General features: G+C 50.6%; 2 protein-coding genes across 8 annotated transcripts in view; both read right to left on the bottom strand.

The window, feature by feature from the left end:
* Window positions 1-788: 788 nt before the first annotated feature.
* On the bottom strand, window positions 789-9570 carry RABIF (RAB interacting factor). The gene is made up of 2 exons (XM_029230598.1): window positions 9278-9570; window positions 789-4529 (listed from the first exon to the last, which is right to left on the bottom strand). Exons 1-2 carry the CDS (start codon window positions 9401-9403, stop codon window positions 4284-4286), a joined length of 372 nt encoding a protein of 123 aa, XP_029086431.1. The 5' UTR covers window positions 9404-9570; the 3' UTR covers window positions 789-4283.
* Window positions 9571-12222: 2652 nt separating this feature from the next.
* Window positions 12223-16950, bottom strand: part of KLHL12 (kelch like family member 12) — a 28830-nt gene continuing 24102 nt past the window's right edge. For 3 of the 7 annotated variants that reach the window (XM_029229873.1, XM_029229869.1, XM_029229870.1), the window contains exons 7-12: window positions 16207-16313; window positions 15216-15411; window positions 14623-14781; window positions 14213-14311; window positions 13327-13513; window positions 12946-13185 (exon numbers count right to left, since the gene is read on the bottom strand). In XM_029229873.1, coding sequence (XP_029085706.1) covers window positions 13059-13185; window positions 13327-13513; window positions 14213-14311; window positions 14623-14781; window positions 15216-15411; window positions 16207-16313 — 875 coding nt within the window. In that variant the 3' untranslated portion in view covers window positions 12946-13058. Of the gene's footprint in view, window positions 13186-13326; window positions 13935-14212; window positions 14312-14622; window positions 14782-15215; window positions 15412-16206; window positions 16314-16950 lie in introns of those variants that run through there. The other 4 variants (XM_029229872.1, XR_003794541.1, XR_003794542.1 and 1 more) reach the window with 4 other exon arrangements.

The raw sequence follows: 16950 nt of genomic DNA, 5'->3' as shown, positions 1-16950 counted from the left end.
AAAGGAGAAACTCTCCCGTCTGGTTGTCTCTCCAAAGGAGAAACTCTTGCATCTGCTTTTTCTCCTTGACCGTCTTGGCTAGTCTTAGTCCTCTGCACGTACATATAACTTTTATTTTATATTATTACTTTATTTTAAAAAATATTTATCTATTTATTTGGCTGTGCCAGGTCTTAGTTGCAGCACTCGGGATCTCCATTGCTGAGTGCGGGATCTTTAGTTGTGGCATGCATGTGGGATCTATTTCCCTGACCTGGGATCAAACCTGGGTCCCCTGCATTGGGAGCTCGAGGTCTTAGCCACTGGATCATCAGGGAAGTCCCCTTACATATAACTTCTAGAATCAGTTTGTTGAATTTCACACACACAAAACCTGTTGGGTTTTTGATTGGGATTTTATTAAATTTATATACATCAGTTTGGGGAAAAGTCAACATCTTTACAATTAGTCATGAGTTGGCAAAATTTTTCTTTAAGGACCAGATAAATATTTTAGGCTTTGTGGGCTAAGAGGCAAAACTGAGAATTTTATGTAGGCAAAAACCATCCTTAATTCACAGGCTCCTGAATCTCAATAAATCAGATGTCAGCTTGAATGGATCTGGGCTGTGGTTTTCTGGCCCTGTGAATTTGCTTGCTTTCCTTCAGCTTCTCTGGGTAACGCCGTATGAGGTCTTGCGTTGCGGGCTTGCAAATCTACTGGCAGCTCCCAGTTTCCTAGTTCTCTCTCCAGCTGTGTCTAATCTTCTATTAAAACCTTCCAGTGAATTCTCACTTCTGGTTTTGGATTTTTTTAGATTCTAGAATTCACTTTTTTTTTTTTCTCACATGTCTGGTATCTCCTTTGCAGAGTAAGCAGTTACTTTACCGTCTACCTCTGAAAGCTCCTGTCTCCCCAGCCTCAGTGGGCCTGTTCCCATGGCCTTCTGTTTTACTGGTTTTATCATCTTGTCTCATATGCTTGGTTACATTTTATTATATTCAGTATATTGTATTAGCAAAATTGTTTGCAGAAAGAATTTGAAGTTTAGGATGGTGACATCTTCCTCTAGAGAGGGTTTTTGTTTGCTCATGCCAAAGGCCTGGGGCAACGACCACTTGGGATCACCTTAATCCAATTTCAAGGGCTGAGATTTTGAGGCTGAGCTGCAATCCATCTTAGAAACTTTCTACTCCCCACCCTGCCTCACCCTGCTTCCGGGGGGGGGGGGTAAAGGACCGAGGGCACCAACTCGAAGTGAGGGCAGGCCGCCTGGTCCACACCCTGTGACAGGCCCTGTCTCTGCCTTCTGCAAGGCCGTCAGGACCACCCATCACCCTCCGAACTGCCTCCTCTAAGCTGGGAAACACCCCCAGGAGGAGAGCGTCCATCACACTAAGCCCACTGCCCGGGGCCTCCATCTTCTCCGTGGTCCAGATCCAGTAATTCTCCAAACTTGTGTTAGCGCCCCGATGCCTCCAGACTTTTAAAGTACGTATCCAGCCTTTCGAGCTGCCCTCACCGGGATGGTCAGTCCACCAGTACTGGGAGCAGAGGTCCTCATAGCCACATGGCGGAGTTCTGAGGAGCCTCATACAGTGCGCTCACAGCAGTAAAGTGTCAGTACACCGCCGTCCACCTTTAATTCTGTGTCAAAACAGGAAGGCCCTGGAAAAATCAACTGCTCCCCCACTGCAGCTGCAGCGTCGATACTCACAGCCGCGGTCGTGGGCTCCCCCTTGTGCCCCGGCGCACACAGCGACCTGACTCACAAGGCTTTCCCCAGAGCCCACCATGTGTGGGGGGCAGGGAGACGACTTTCATTCCACGACAGACACCGAAGGGCTGATTCCTCAGCCGACAGACCCCAGGGTAAATCCTAAGGCGCAGGTTTCAGCCCTCATCTCTGTTTCCAATTATACATTCTTCCCAAGGACGTGCAAGAATCTAATTGCCACTGTTTAAATGCCTTTATTTCTTTCAAATCAAGCTGAAAAGGCAGAATAACAACTTGATTTTTTGGCTATTGGAGGAACAAAGTTTGGGGATTCTCAAGAAACGAAACGCAAGTGACCAGTAAATATATAAAAATTTCATGAGAAATAAAATAAATGCAAATTAAAACAATGAGACGCTATTTTTCCTACTATTAAAGTATCAACATATTCATTTAAGATAATAAATACCCAGTGTTAGGAACTGCTGGGGAGGAGGGTAAAGCTGCACAGCCGTTCCGAGCTTTGCGCGTCAGTCAGCAGAGCCGTGAAGACGCACACACCCTGCAAGCCCGCTGCTGCTGACGCAGCCGGGGAAACAGTAGAAAAGCCTGGACAGATTCAGCCACAAGGTTGCACCTTATATCACATGGTTTAGGAGAGGCTGGAGACAATCTAACAGTGGACTGTAAAATAAATTACAGTACAGAAATACAACGGCGGAGATGGACGTCACCTACGTGGCAAGTCAGTATTTTGTTAAATGGAAAAAGCAAGTTATGAGAGTACCACATGATCTCATATTTGTTTTTAAAGCCCTACGTTTATTTATACAGTACATACTGAAAAACACTGAGAAGAACATAACACCACACTACCGTCGGCAATCTCTGCATGGTGAAAATATGAATGATTAAAAACATTTTTATACCTACTTTTTTTTTTAACATCTTTGTTGGAGTATAATTGCTTTACAATGGTGTGTTAGTTTCTGCCCTACAACAAAGTGAATCAGCTATACATATACACATATCCCCGTATACCTACTTTTGTATTTATCTGCTATTTCTGTGATTAAAAAAGGAAAGAAAAGTAAAAGTCTAATTTAAAAAATGCCTTGCCCAGGTTTTGGCTCATGATATGAGGGGCCACATGTCCCCAGAGGCATCTACGTGGTTTTGTTCCTTCTGACCTGAGTGGATATTCTCACAGTTTTTCTGCAAATGCCATAATCATGGACATCTGACCATCCATCTAGAAAACAGTTCTCTCATTTTCTACCAGAGCTTGTGAGGCTACGGCCGGGGACGGAAGCCACCTTTCTAGGGGAGGAGGTTGGTGGCAAAACTGTGCCCAAGGCCCACACTTTAGTTGGGGGGCCCTTAGACCAAGTTCTGGGGAGAAGGAGGGAGGAAGCAACTGGAAAACAGGTCCGAAGGAATGCCTGTAAGGTCTCCACTTAGCCCTCATTTGCATTCTAGGTCTCCTGAGCCTTAGAGGCATGGAAGATGGGAGGATACCTGGAACCTGGTTTCACAGATTCCTTCTGAGATGGTGAGTCGTTTCAGAAGAGAAATGACAGAACTGAGAATCGTACTGAACATCAGACTGTCAGAGCAACCCCACAGCTACAAAGAGAGGCATGTGGATGGAAAGTCTGTATTCTGGGTTAGTCTAGAGATTCCAACTGAATCAGAAATCTGTGAGGACCACGCCCAGCGCATACAGTAATGATGCCACCATCCACTTAAGAAGTTTGTCCTAGGAGCAAAGAGAGAGTTGTTATATGAGTCCACGTAAGACAAACCAATGAAGTCATGTATGATGTGGCAAAGGCCCGCCCCCTACGTCCTGCCCTCTCCGCTGACTCCAGGAGATCTTGGGAACACAGCCAGGGCTGAGTTTTCCTCGGGGTAGCTGACAGATGGGGTTGGCAATCTGACTTTCAGCTTACAGGCTATATATAGCAGTGCGGAGCTAATACAAAGAAAAACTACATCAAGATTTGAAGGGAAGAGTGGCCACACCCACCTTGACAATAAAGTCGCTGTCAGCCTAGAGGAGAGGCCCCTAAATGTGGTCTTAGAGGCATGTCCAAAGGAATGTATTTCTGATTAGTGGTTTAAATACTGCAGTTGGGAAATGTTTTTACTTTTAGAAATAAATTACTGTAAATAAAGTTAGCCACACAACAGACGTCCGTGCACTTTCCTGAATGAGAAAAAGGCGGGTTTCAACCGTCAGCACCTCATGAGCACCATCCGTCACGTGTCATCACGGCTAAAAGGTTGCATAACTGCCCGGAGGGTGAGAGCCCCAGGGTACAGGACAGCAGGAGGCCGGGAGGGGAGCAGATCTGTGGAAGCGCCCCGTGTCCTAAACCCGGGGGGAAAGGGGGCTGAGCAAAGGCGGTAACGCCTGTGAACTAAGCAGGAGGCCGGCGCTGAGGCCGTGAGGAAGCACGTGGACGCGTGCTGGACGGGGCGGGCTGACGCCCATGACTGACGTTAGTGCAGAGAAGGCGACATGGCCGTCCTTGTGGGGAGTAGCTTTTATAGTGGAGGTGGAGCTGAGTCCCCTCCCCTCAGTCACTCATGGGAAACCCGTTCCAAGGCCACATAGAAACTGTTCTTGTCGTCCAGGCAGTGCCAGCCGATGGGGCCGATCTCGCAGTCTGCGCAGACCAGGAACTTGATGTTGCCCACGTCCTTGGTAAAGCCCACGTTCTCGAAAGTGAACATGTCCTCCACCAGCCAGTGGTCCTGCAGAAGGTCGCCCTCAGGGCTGCCGCCGTCGGCCAGCGCCGGCTTCTTCCTCATGGGCGGGAGGCAGAGCTGCGTGGACAGAACACAGCAGAGCCCTGCTCACTCCGCACGGCCGGCCCCCGAAGCTCCCCCAGCCCAGGCGCCCGGCAGTAAGCCCCAGGCTGCCCCGGTCCTCGCCCGCCTCTCAGAAGGGGGAGAGGCGCTGCCTGGTTGCCGCGGTAACCGGGATGCCCTGGGTCCTCAGGACCTGCCGGTTCCTCCCCGCCCCCGCCCCCGGACCCTCCAGGGCCAGCTCCTCCCGGACACTCGGCTCCCACGTGGCCTCCTCAGGGTTTCCCCCAACCGGACAACCTGCACGAGCTTCCCATGCTGCCCACTGCATGTGTATTCTTTAAAGTGGCTCGGCTGAGGCATAACTGACGCACACTGCACAGATCCAAAGTGGACAGTCTGACACATTCTGGCACACGTATACCGCACACCAACAAAGCTTTACCACGATCAAGATAACGAGCATACTCGTCACCCCCAAATTTCCTCATGCTGCTCCATTTCCTACTTGTCGTTTCTGAAATCATCTTATCAGTTTACTGGCTCAGTTACTTACCAGGGGGCTCCCTCCACCAGCTCACTTTTCCTGTTCATTACCACATCCCCACTGCCTGGAACAGCAAGAGACACAGAGCAGAACGCAAATATCTGGGACAAGGGTAAACACAGGATGTCTGGCTTCACGCTATTCCACCACTGTTGTTACGAAGATACTGGGTTTATCTTATAAAAGGAATATTAAAAAGGAAAATCTAGTTCTAGAATTTGGAATATTATCTCTAGGACCCTTGCATCTCCCATTCACGAGGAGAAAGCATGCGCACACACGCACGCACGCACGCATGCAATCCCTTTGACTTCTTCCACGTGGTTAGCGGACGCCTCAGCTGCCCCGCCCACTGCAGGACACGTCAGCCAAGCTCCTTCCCTGCTCCTCACTATGGCTGCCGCCAATGCGCGGAGAATTTCCCACCCCATGATTCACTTCCAACGCACCCCCACACTCTAATAAAATAGGACGGCCTTAATGTGCTAGCCTGGCATTGGCAATGAGGACAAAAGCAAACAATTTAAAAAGTTTTTTAAAAATTCGACTGACATCAATGCTCTGGTGGGGATGAGAACGTCAGGAAGGCCACAAGAGCCGCCAGTGTGGGAAACACCCTGGAGCCCGCACTTCTGAACTCCAGGCCTGCAGACACTGGTAGGGTATCCCTGGCAGGGAGGAGGGAGCTCTGATCCAGAACATTCCCCCTCCCTGTCCTCCAAGCACTCGGCTTGTTAAAACACATCTGTGCATTTCCCTTTGCTGTGTCACCTGAGGCTTCATCTGAGGACATCATAAAATATGATAGTCCCTCTTCCTGTTATATTGTCATTCCAGCCACTCTTTTTGCCTCATCTGATGGTTAAATGAGTCCCTAATGCTTTGTTTTACCCTGAGTGAAAATGGGAACAGGCAGAGGCAAAGAGAGGTAGGAATCAAAATTCAGGAACCAGAAAACCTGAATTCCAGTCCTATGAGTAATTTTCTGTGGGCCTAAACGTCCCTAGGTACATTTCCAGCCTACCTCCTATACTGTCGGTGTGAAATCACATCTTAACTAAATGCAAGAGGAGTGAAATGTGAGGGGAGAAAATCAAAGACTATATAAGCGTTAGCCCTCAGGACATGTCTAGCAAAGGAGCACGAAGCCCCCACATTGTCCCCGTTCGCAGTGCATAAGGCCACCTCTGCTGTCTCCCATTTGATTAGGGACTAAAGGGCAGGACTATTACTAGCCATTCATTCAAGGGGTCAGTCACACTGGGTCCTGTTCCCGCTCTTCCTCAACATGCCCATTTTTACTGAAATCCTGTTAAGTCAGACCCATGTATTTGCACTTGTCTGTGTATCTGTGCCTGGATCTCAACAAAGTAGAGGACAACGCTAGGGTCACGCTGTGGGATGTATCATGTGGGACACAATGAGGCTTTCTGGACAGACTACTGGGGTGGAAATCTAGAAATTAATACCTAATTTGAGGTGGCCAACTCGGCTGTCTGGGGGCCAAAGTCGCCAGACCCCTGACGAGGTGGGTTAGCTGTGCGGCCAGGGCCCCGGCCAGCACCCCTGATCCCGGCCAGCGCTCTGAGACGCATCGAACACCACGACGCTGAGATTCTGCTGATGTCTCACTGAAACTTCTTTTGCTTTCTTCAAGAACTACTAACAGTACCCGTTAAAAAATAAAATATTTTCTTTCTCTTTGTAAAAATACATTCTCATTGTAGAGAACTTGGCAAGCATGCTGTACTATAGATGAGAATAAAAACTGTCACAGTACAAAGTAAACTTCTGTTAACCTTTTTTGTAATTTTTCCCCCTTCAGTGAGTACATGTGGTGGTTTTATTATTTTTTATTATTATTTTTTTAAAGATACTGACATGGGGAAAGAACCCGTCATATATATATATATATATATATATATATATATATATATATATATTTATTTATTTATCGCTGCATTGGGTCTTCGTTGCCGTGTGTGGTTTTCTCTAGTTGCAGTGAGTGGGGGCTACTCTTCGTTGAGGTGCGCGGGCTTCTCATTGCAGTGGCTTCTCTTGTTGTGGAGCACGGGCTCTACGTGCACGGGCTTTGGTAGTTGCAGTGTGCGGGCTCAGTACTTGTGGCTCACGGGCTCTAGAGAGCAAGCTCAGTAGTTGAGGTGCATGGGCTTAGCTGCTCCGCGGCATGTGGGATCTTCCAGGACCAGGGCTCAAACCCGTGTCTCCTGCACTGACAGGCGGATTCTTAACCACTGCGCCACCAGGGAAGTCCTTTGTAGTAGTTTTAAAACCACACAAATGTCCACAAATTCTCTGACAACCTTTCCAAGTTGTGGAGACTGTGCCTCTCCCCTTGAGCCTGGGCAGGCCAAGGTGGGTGGGACAGGCTAGGTTAGGGAAGGCTGGGCCACTTTTGCAGGTTGCTCTTGGAGCAGTTGCTCTGGGAGCCCTGGTGACCCTGGAAGAACCATGGCTACCCCGAGGCCTCCTGGCGGATACCGGAAGGAGCGGCCCATCACAGCCCGTCCCAGACGCCTGAATCCTCAGTCCACAGGCAGACACGGGAGTGGGCAAGCTTCTGAGATGACCCCTCTAACCGCTGCGCCGTGAAACACCATGAATGAGAGAACTGCCGAGCTGGGCCCTGCCAACCCCCAAATTTGTGAGCAAAATAAACGCTAATGTTTTAAGTCACTGTCTGGGGTGATTTTGTTATGCAGCAATAACTAGAACAACACTGCCCAACACACCTGAGGCATGTTCCATTTTAATTCCTGATTTTTCACTGTGATAAACTATACATAACATAAACTGTACCATTTAAATAATTTTTAAGTGGGCAGTTTGGTGCCATTAAGTACGTTCACATTATTGTGCAACCATCGCCACCATCCGTCTACCCTTTTATAACCACACTTGCCAACACCCCTGACCCGCCCCCGCTTCCTAAACCCTGGCAATCACTAATCTGTTGACCATTTCTAAAATTCAAAAATGTCATATAAATGGAATGATACAATAGTAATCTTTCGGGACCAGCTTTCTTCACTCAGCATAATTCCCTGGAGATTCATCCTCATACAAGTTGTGGTGCCCGTGGTGTGGCATCACTCACCAGCAGAATGCCTGCTGGGCTGTTTCTGGTTTTCGGCTCTTAGGAATAAAGGTGCAGTGAACATTTGTGCACAGGTTTTGTGTGAACATGTTTTCATCCCGCCAGGGATAAAGGCCCGGAGAACACTTGCTGGGTCCTACGTTAGGTGCATGCTTAGTTTGAGAATAATGTCTCGGTTTGCTCTCATTCTCACCCAAACAGTGCTCTATCCTTTCTCTCCCACAATCTCATCTTCCACCCCCCTCTCCTGCCCCAACTGCCCTCTCCCTCAAAAGGTAAGAAAGCAACTATTCCCTTCTCTAACTCATCACCCTTTCCCTACATTATCAAGCTCTTTGGTGTTTCTTTCCTCTGTGACTGTAATTTCCTCTGCCCCAGACTGCAGGTGAGATTTCACAAAGGACCGAGTCGGGGGTCTGAACATTTTATAAAGAAACCGTTCACAGGACTTAAAAAAAAGGACACGTCGGGTGATCGATGGCGCCTGCGACACACGGATTCGCTCCGCCTGCTCTAACCCTTAGTCTCACGGACTGAGAACTTCACTCCCTCATTTACTTAAATCCGAAAGTCTGTGTCCTCCCTCACGCGCGCGCAGTCTCGGGGCAGCGGGCGCGGGACACGGGATCTGTGCACCGGTGTGAACGACACTCCTAGTGATTCACGACGTCGGCGGGGATCACAGACCCGGGAGCGAGCGAGCGGTCTGAGGGTTCGGGCCTCGCCCCCAGAACGGCCCCCGCGTCCCGTCCCCCCCCCCCCGTGCCCCCCCCCCCAGTCCCTGCGAACCGCCCCCCAGTTTCCCCGCCCACTCTCCCCCCCCTCCCCGGGACCCCGCGCCCACTCCCGGGGCGGGGCGTGGCGGCGCAGTGGGAAGGAGGCTGCGGAACGTGACAGCTGGACAAAGGGCACCGACACCTGAGACTGAGGAAGTAACGCTCAGGCTCCCTAGAAGGTCGGTCTGCAGCGGCCCGGCGTCGGGACCCCGCGGTCGGCAGGCGCGGCCCCGGGGCGCCAGTGTCCGGTCGTGTGTCCGGGTCCAAGCCGAACTGGACCCGGTGTCGCCGCCCCCCCCCCCCCCCCCCCCCCGCGCCCCCTCACCTGCCGGCGGGAGAAGAGCGCCGTGCCCGGCTGCAGCACGCGGGAGCCGCAGCGCTGGCACAGCACCGCCTTCCGGTTCCGGCCCTCCGCCGACACCAGGTCGCTCGGCGGCGCCGCGGGCTCCATGGCCTCTACCCGGGCTCTTGGCGGCGACGCGCAGGCGCGGTCTCAGGGCGACTTCTTCGCACCGCGCAGGCGCGGTCGCGGCGGCGCTCCTTCAGCGCAGGCGCCGCTTCCCGGCCCCGGACGCCAGTGCGCAGGCGCGGACGTTCGCCGCCGCCCAGGCGGCCGGGTGTCGGCGTGGTTTTGTGACAGATGCCTCCTGGGATGTGACAGAGCTTCTGCCCAGGCTCACCTGGGCGTTGGGCTTCCCTTACACTGAGTGAAACCTGAGCCAGTCCAGGTGTGCGTTTAGTCCCGTGAACGACGGGGACGTCCTGGGGTCAGACCCCCATCAGCAAATCTCAGCCGCAGTGGCTCACACGGGACGCGACCTACAGGGACACCTGCCTTGTGGGCGGAGGCAGGCGCCTGGAAGCTTCAGTTGCTGCTCTCTGTTCTCATCATACTGACCACTAACTACGTGGCAAGACCTGGTGTTGACGCGCTTCCAGAAACGTCTCGAGTCCCAGTTTCCCTATGGGTCGGTCGTAGCGCAGTGAAGCGGTAGAAGTCGGAAAGGCTGCCTTCCAGGGCCCACGGGTCCAGGCATGGCCCTAGAGCCACTGCTGGGTCGTTATACTGCGTCTCACACTCTCCGGTTCGTCTTCAGATGTCTAGCTTACTAGTTGTAGTACGGCAGGCGTGGCCTTCCTGAGATGGCAGGGGAGGCAGATAGAAGGGGAGCCAAGCCGCCTGAGAAACGTCTCATCTACCCACCACCCCCTGTCGGCGGCACGTTTTTCTTCTTCCTCTTTGTCCTTCATTAATTCAACATTTGCTGAGCAATTACAGAATATGCTACACCCTGAGGATACTACGACGATAGGCACTTTGTACTGGAGAACACAGTTTAAACAGGAAGACAGACCCAAACCCAAGGACATGTGATAAAGACAATCCAGGGAACAAAGTAAATGGAAGCACAGATCAGGGGTAATTCCATATGGGGAGTCAGAAAAGGCTTTACCTAGGTGACACTTGAATTGGGCATTAAAAGGTGACTAGGATTTTGCCGGGACAGCAAGATTATTTCATATAGAAGGAACGGTGTAATATATCCACAAGGGTGAGAACAGATTTAGGAATGGTTAAGACCACTGTGGATGAAGCACGTGATACCTGGGGGAAGTGAGGGTGGTAGAGGAGGCAAGTTCAGAAAGGTGCCGTGAGTCCAGATCACCATGGGTCTAATGTCATGCTAAGGAATTCAAACCTTATAACATGGACAACGGGAATCTATGGACTTTTAGGCCAGAAATATCTGTTTGATATTTACTGAAAATGTGCTGTATGTTCGGTATTGTAATGGCCCTGTCCGTGCTTTAGAAAGATAACTGATGACAAAATGGAGGGGCTAGACTGGAAAGCAAGAGAAGAGTAGAGGTAAGGGTATCAGGAGACGATGCTCCATGAGTCTGGGCAAAAGATAGGGAAAAAAAATACAGGAATGGATTTGGAACAATTAAACTCATGTACAACCTAAAAACTAATCGGATGTCTGTATTGTGGTGGAGGTGATAGGTGACACAAGATGAAGGTAGCTTTAGCTTTCAGAGGTTGCATAACTTAGTGGCTGCCTGCCAGTTAACGGGAGCTAGAAAAACAGGAGGAACCACCAAATAAGGGGTAGCTGTGTGTAGGTCCACGAGCAGGGGAAAGCCCAGAAGACTGGGGAAAGAGTGGAAAGGGATGGAGGGGGCTATTCAGCTGTGGCTGCCATCGAAGAACTATTTGGGAATTTGGTCTGAAACTCAGAAGTCAGCCGTGAAGACAGCCCAGAGCCCAGAGCCATGGGTTCTTCACCCCCTCCCCTCCTCTGCCTCCCCTGGTCTCTTCCTGAGAGAACAAGTCACATGTCTCACAGTTCGATTTAATCGGCAGGCACAATCCCTCTGCTAGAGAAAGGCCGGCCGGCCTCTTTGCTGAACCTCTCTGGCTCCCCCTTCCCTTTGCTCTGGGAGTATCAAGATTTTTGCATTTCTGCAAGCCTTCCGCATAGCTGTTTGCATCACAAACAGCTGTTTGTGGCACAAATCGAGGCAAACGGAAAAAGGACTGGGGCGACTAAAACCCTAAAATTCAAGTGGTTACAAAACGAGCCCAAGATTGCCTCTTCTTTATCCCCTGTGGTTTCTAAGTAAAGTCCAACTGTGAGAGTCCGTGAATATGCAATTCAGATAACCTTGTATTGATGGGAGTCTCCAGAGATCTCTTACCTGTCTAACAGAGACACAGCAGAGCTAGTTGGCAAACACACAGGTGAACAGGCTGAAGAGACAGGACCTGCAGCTGATCCCTATGCCTGGTCCCCCAAAATGTCTGCAAGACAGGCACTGGAGACCACTGATTTTCAATATTTTCTTAAAAAAAAATACAAACAAATGAACTTGAGGTCAGTACAACTCAGGGAAAGAGGAAAAAAAGGAATTTCAGAGCAAAGGGAAAATGCATCCTTCCTTAGGTGATCACGTCCCCACACTCCCAATACCCACAGAGCAAGAATGTCACTGCACAGCACAGGGGAGCCTTGGAGGGACAGCGGGTACCGAAACTAACAAAAGGATTTTAGTTGTCGTTGATTATTCTGTCCTGGGATGAATAAAATCCACTTTAAAGACAGGGAAGGGGGGTTCTAATAGCAAAGAACTACATGTACAAAACACAGCAGTAAAAACCACACCTTAGCAGAAGCATGTCCTTAAAAGAATGAGGGAGTAATGAGGCAGCTGAACTTCTAGGCAGCTGCCCCCCCCCCGCCCCCCGCCCCTCCCCCGCCCCCTCTAAACAGTATGGATGCGTAACAGTGGAGTGAGTAGCATTTGCTTCAACAGAGGAAGACCTTCCCCGTATAGATGAGTCACGGAAGGGAGGACTACTGTGAAATCACAAGAACTTCTGGTTTATCCCTGGCCCACTGAAGGCCCATTCTCCTCCACCTCTGCTCACCTAACATGTGCTGGCTCTGTCACTCTCTCAGTCCCCAGGGCCCACAAATACCAGGGGGCCATGGAAAGACCCTCAAATAACACTCCCTCCTCAGCCTTCCGGCTGTCGCAGGTTCACTCACATCCCACCACGTCCAGCTCCCTTCCCACACTCTACACCCAGCTCTGACGCCAACCCTGTCCCCCTGTCCCCAGGCCCCCAAAGTTTTGACAGGGCTCTTCCCTCTGTTTCTCTCCAGATCGGAACTGTGTTGCCCCTGCTACCTGTAGACTAGGAAAGATATTTATTGTTGTGAAACAAGAGTTGGTACCCTTCCAATGATCGAGGCTGGATACCGCCCACACCCCGGCGCTGCGCTCATACCTTAATTCTCTGCAACACGCGAGGCACAACTTAAATGTATGTTCTCCCAAGCCCACGCTGAGTCAGAAACGAGGAGAGAGTGCCCCCGCGGCCGGGAGGAGAGGTGGTCTGGCCTCCCACACCCACTCAGTGTGCAGCCTCCTCCCCTGAGGGTCTGCCGCCCACCCTCCTCGGGGAAAACCACCAGTGCGAGGGGCGTCAAATAAGCACAATCATCGCGGCACTGGTGCCTGTAATCACCCTGTGCACACAGTGAGAAGCAGACATTCTGGAAAGGATCCTTGGTTCCCTGCAAACTGTGTCGGACTGGTCACTTCTCGCGGAGAACACACACGCCAGCGTCGCAGCGCTGGGTTCCCATGGAGGTCACGACCTCCCAGCTGTCGATGATGGGGTCGTAGCACTCGATGCTGCTCAGCAGGGAATTCCCGTCGTAGCTGAGGGGGAAGAGGCGGGACTGAGCTCTGCAGCCGCACGGCCCCCTCCCGCACAAGGCGTCTCCCTCCCGAACCAAACCCCATCTCCACCCCAGATGCGGCTCGGATCACACCGCTCTGGATGCCTGGTTTAACCCTCACCCTGCAATTGCATAAAGTCTCCCCCGAAGCACCGTGGCCCCGACATAGCATCGCGGGGTGGTCATGCTAGTGACCGTTGTCCAGGAATCGGTGCGAATGTTGTACGCTTCGACAGAAGAAAGGTGGGCTGTACCATCGAATCCCCCAACCACATAAATATGGTCATTCAGCAGGGCTACTCCCGCACCTGGGGAAGAAAAGGTACAGCAAATGAATACTGCTAAGCTCAGGATCTGAATTCTAGAAACAAAACACTGTCACTGACCGCTAGCTGAATTCCAGAATGGCCGAGGGATGGGGACGGGGCCAGACAGGCCTGGAAGAATCTAGTCCTGCACAGGTTACCCGCCTGTAAACCCTCTTGAACTGGCTGTCATCTTCACCTTCGTTAATTCACAGCCCAACCCTTATCAGCAGAAAAGAAGGAAGTGGAAAAAAGAAGGCAATAAAGGGAGGAAAGGGGTTGTGACTGGCTCTGGAGCACATCTTGCCCAGAGGAAGGGTGCTCTCCTTACCTTACCCCAGCCTGGGGGCTCAGGAAGCCCCTTCGCTGCACACGCACATTCCCTCAGGCAGTGTGCACCACGTGCACAGAGCTGGACTGGCTGCTAGGATGCAGGGAGGGGCCCAGATGCAAAAAACGAGTAAGACAGGAAGCCTTCACCCTCAAACTGTACCCTAGTCAAAGTTTAGACTGCCTTTAGTCTCACTGTATTTAGAGACAACAGGCTGGAGGAGAATGGACCTGACTCATGTTCCCCTCTGTCTCCAGTGAAGACGGGGCTGCAGCCCTGGTCCGATGCCTGGCCTGTGGCTGCACCCTCACTGCACATACAAGGTTTGGACAGTTCCGTCTGTTGCCCCCCCCAGATCTGACTGGTCTTACCAGAGCGCTTGGTGGCCATCGGTGTGACATTAGTCCAGTGTCCTGTATGGGGATCATATTTCTCAACTGAATTTAAGATATTCAAGCCATCATATCCTCCTGAAAGACAAAGCAGAGGCCACTCCAGAAAGAATGGTAAGTCCTGATGCCCATTCCCATTCTGCCTTTCTCGAGTGTTTCAACTAAGTCTTTTAGTTCCAGTTCTCCCTCAAGGGTTCCAATAATCCAAAAATAAATCTGACAGTACCCTGTTTTCTGCTTCCATGAAAAGGAGAAGCCCAGTTAATGAAAAATATACTACGACAGACCGGGGTTTTAGTGGAAGGAAGTCTACGAACTTCATTCTGGTAAAAAGGATCCCACCCCGAGGCTGCCGCCCATCAGTTCTCCCCGCGTCCCAGCCCGCACACCTAGGCAGTAGATGACCCCGCTGGCCACCACGAGGCCTGCGCCTTCCCGGGCCGTCTGCATGTCTCCCAGCATGCTCCACTGGTCGATGTTTGGGTCATACCGCTCCATACTGGTGTGACGCCTGCTTCCGTCAAAGCCCCCAGAGACATAGATCATATCTGCTCAGAATGAACAAGTCACAGCTATTAGAGAACGAGAGCCTTCTAGTAACTCTTTTCTCTACAAATCTCCCACAACTCTTTCCAATGTTTGGGGGCAAAAACAAGTGTTTTTTTAAGGGATAAGTCAAGTAAGCCCTTTTTAAAGAGGACAGCACAATCGAGACATGTAAAAAGAATGGGGTAAGACGGAATCTTCAGAAACATTCCAAGACTAGATGGGAATTTGCAAAAATACAACTAGTGCCAATTCCCCACTCAGCACACTGGAACTTGATTTACCAACCCTGTTGTCAGCGTTGAAACACCCATGAGTATTTCTGAAAGCAGAAAGGCGTATCTGATCTTACCAGTAGCCTCCACATTTCATAGAGAGGTATGAACCCCGATCCAGCCACCCCAAAATGCAAACACTGCCCTGTGCACCAGCCTACCTCCTAAGGTGGTGGCTCCAGCCAGGCCTCGTCGGACATTCATAGGGGCCACAGAATACCAGACCCCATCTTCGTCTGCTGTGTAGTCTAGACACTCCACTGAGCTGAGGCGGGAACGGCCATCATAGCCGCCAATCACGTAGATCCGGTCGTGGAGGGACACTGAGGCTACGTAGCGTCTCTTCCGAGTGATGCTCTAGGATTCAGGAGGGAAGAGGTGCCTCTTGTCATTTCAGTCATGCCAGTCTTAGGCCTCACCTTTTGCTGTCCTTCCTGTGTTTATCTGTGCACCTCTGCTTCTTCACCTGTCACTGTGAAGCCTTCTGAGCAGAGGTTCATCTGCTGTCTGGATGAAAACCTCTTGCTTGTTGTGATGCTCTTACAGATTAAAGCCTTCTGTACATTTGCCTCCTTCCAAGGCTTCCAAAGGACCTAATGTCCTTCTGTTATCCAGTATCCGATTCCTCTCTATTCCATAAGGCACTGGGCTAAAGACCGGTATCCTTCCATAAAGTAGAAAGCTATTACCACAGTGCTATCTAAGGGCCAGGACCTGAAGACCCGAAAAGTTACGAGAAATGATCAAAAGATTTCCAAGTGTTCTCAGAATTACTATTGTTCATTCAGCACTGAAACAGAGACACACCAAAGGAGAGAGATACAAACTTCCAAGTTCCACTGGATGCCAGTTCAGCTTAGCACAGTTTAACACAGTGTTCAGGTTAACAGGGCACGAGGGTAGCACCCTGCGAGTTGCACAGGCAGCTTGGGAAGGCGCGGGAATGGTGGCGGCCAGCTGAGTGTAACTTGGCACAGGGTCATTAATATTTCTTATGTCTAATTAGTCAATAACTAACTACTGAAACTAACTGCTGTAAGGAACACGATGCTGTTACTAGGCTTTTCTACTCTAAGGGCTGGATCAGTTATGATCTGGAGCCAGGGACTGCATTTAAGCTCTTTCCCCAGGCTTGGTTCCACCACTACTTACTGGCAAAAAGCTCCACTCCTGAGTCTTGGGGTCATACTTCTCCACCACGTCGATGGGAGACTGCTGGCTTCCGAAGCCCCCGACCACCAGAAGCACTTCGTTGGCTCCTGAGGACAAGGGAGAAGGAGAGAGGTCACTTCCCCATCGCTGCTGGGTAACTCCTCACAGGGAAGGAGAAGGAGAAACAGGGCTAGGATACCTTGTTCTCTGCAACCCAGAGAAGCCATCTGAAATGGGAGATTCATCATAAGGCTGCCTAACAGGAAATTATTTCTTCCTGAGAACCTGAATCTCTGAAATTTGAATTTCTGGACAACATTAAAACTCCGGAAGGCAAGCGTGAACATTTCAACCCATCTAGACAACTCTGGCTGATTTCACAACAGGCTCCAAGTGCAGGCTGGAGGCTGGAGGAGCTCTCTCTGCCCTTCTCACCCCGTAAAACTCAAAAGGGGAGTTTTTTTGCCATGGCAAAGAATGCTCTCCTAACCTTGTCCCCCAAAAGTTGAGAGTTGTGGCTTAGGAACCAAATGATAGAATAAAAAAATCTTTTCCATGACTTTTATTTTTCCAAATTAGCCAACTGTACGACCACATTCCCTGCTAATTCGTCAAAACTGCCAGGTAATCATAAGACTAGACTTTTAAAGGGAGTCTTGTTCTCTGCTATTTTCCCAAACAAGACATTTTGATAGCTTTTGTGTCGTCCCCTTTCCCCTAAGGACTTATTTGGATAATCTTATT

This window comes from Monodon monoceros, unplaced genomic scaffold, assembly GCF_005190385.1.
Source record: "Monodon monoceros isolate NGI ecotype Baffin Bay Population unplaced genomic scaffold, NGI_Narwhal_1 Super_Scaffold_18, whole genome shotgun sequence".
NCBI classification, from domain to species: Eukaryota; Metazoa; Chordata; class Mammalia; order Artiodactyla; family Monodontidae; genus Monodon; species Monodon monoceros.
Note: the sequence above shows the minus strand (reverse complement) of the source record. Positions and strands in the feature narration are given on the sequence as shown.

Bases quoted from the DNA above. Each gene is read 5' to 3' on its own strand.
- RABIF (XM_029230598.1), bottom strand. From the start codon at position 9,403: ATGGAGCCCGCGGCGCCGCCGAGCGACCTGGTGTCGGCGGAGGGCCGG. The intron at 4,530-9,277 runs GTGAGGGGGCGC...CTGTCCACGCAG, and splicing joins CGCTCTTCTCCCGCCGGCAG to CTCTGCCTCCCGCCCATGAG.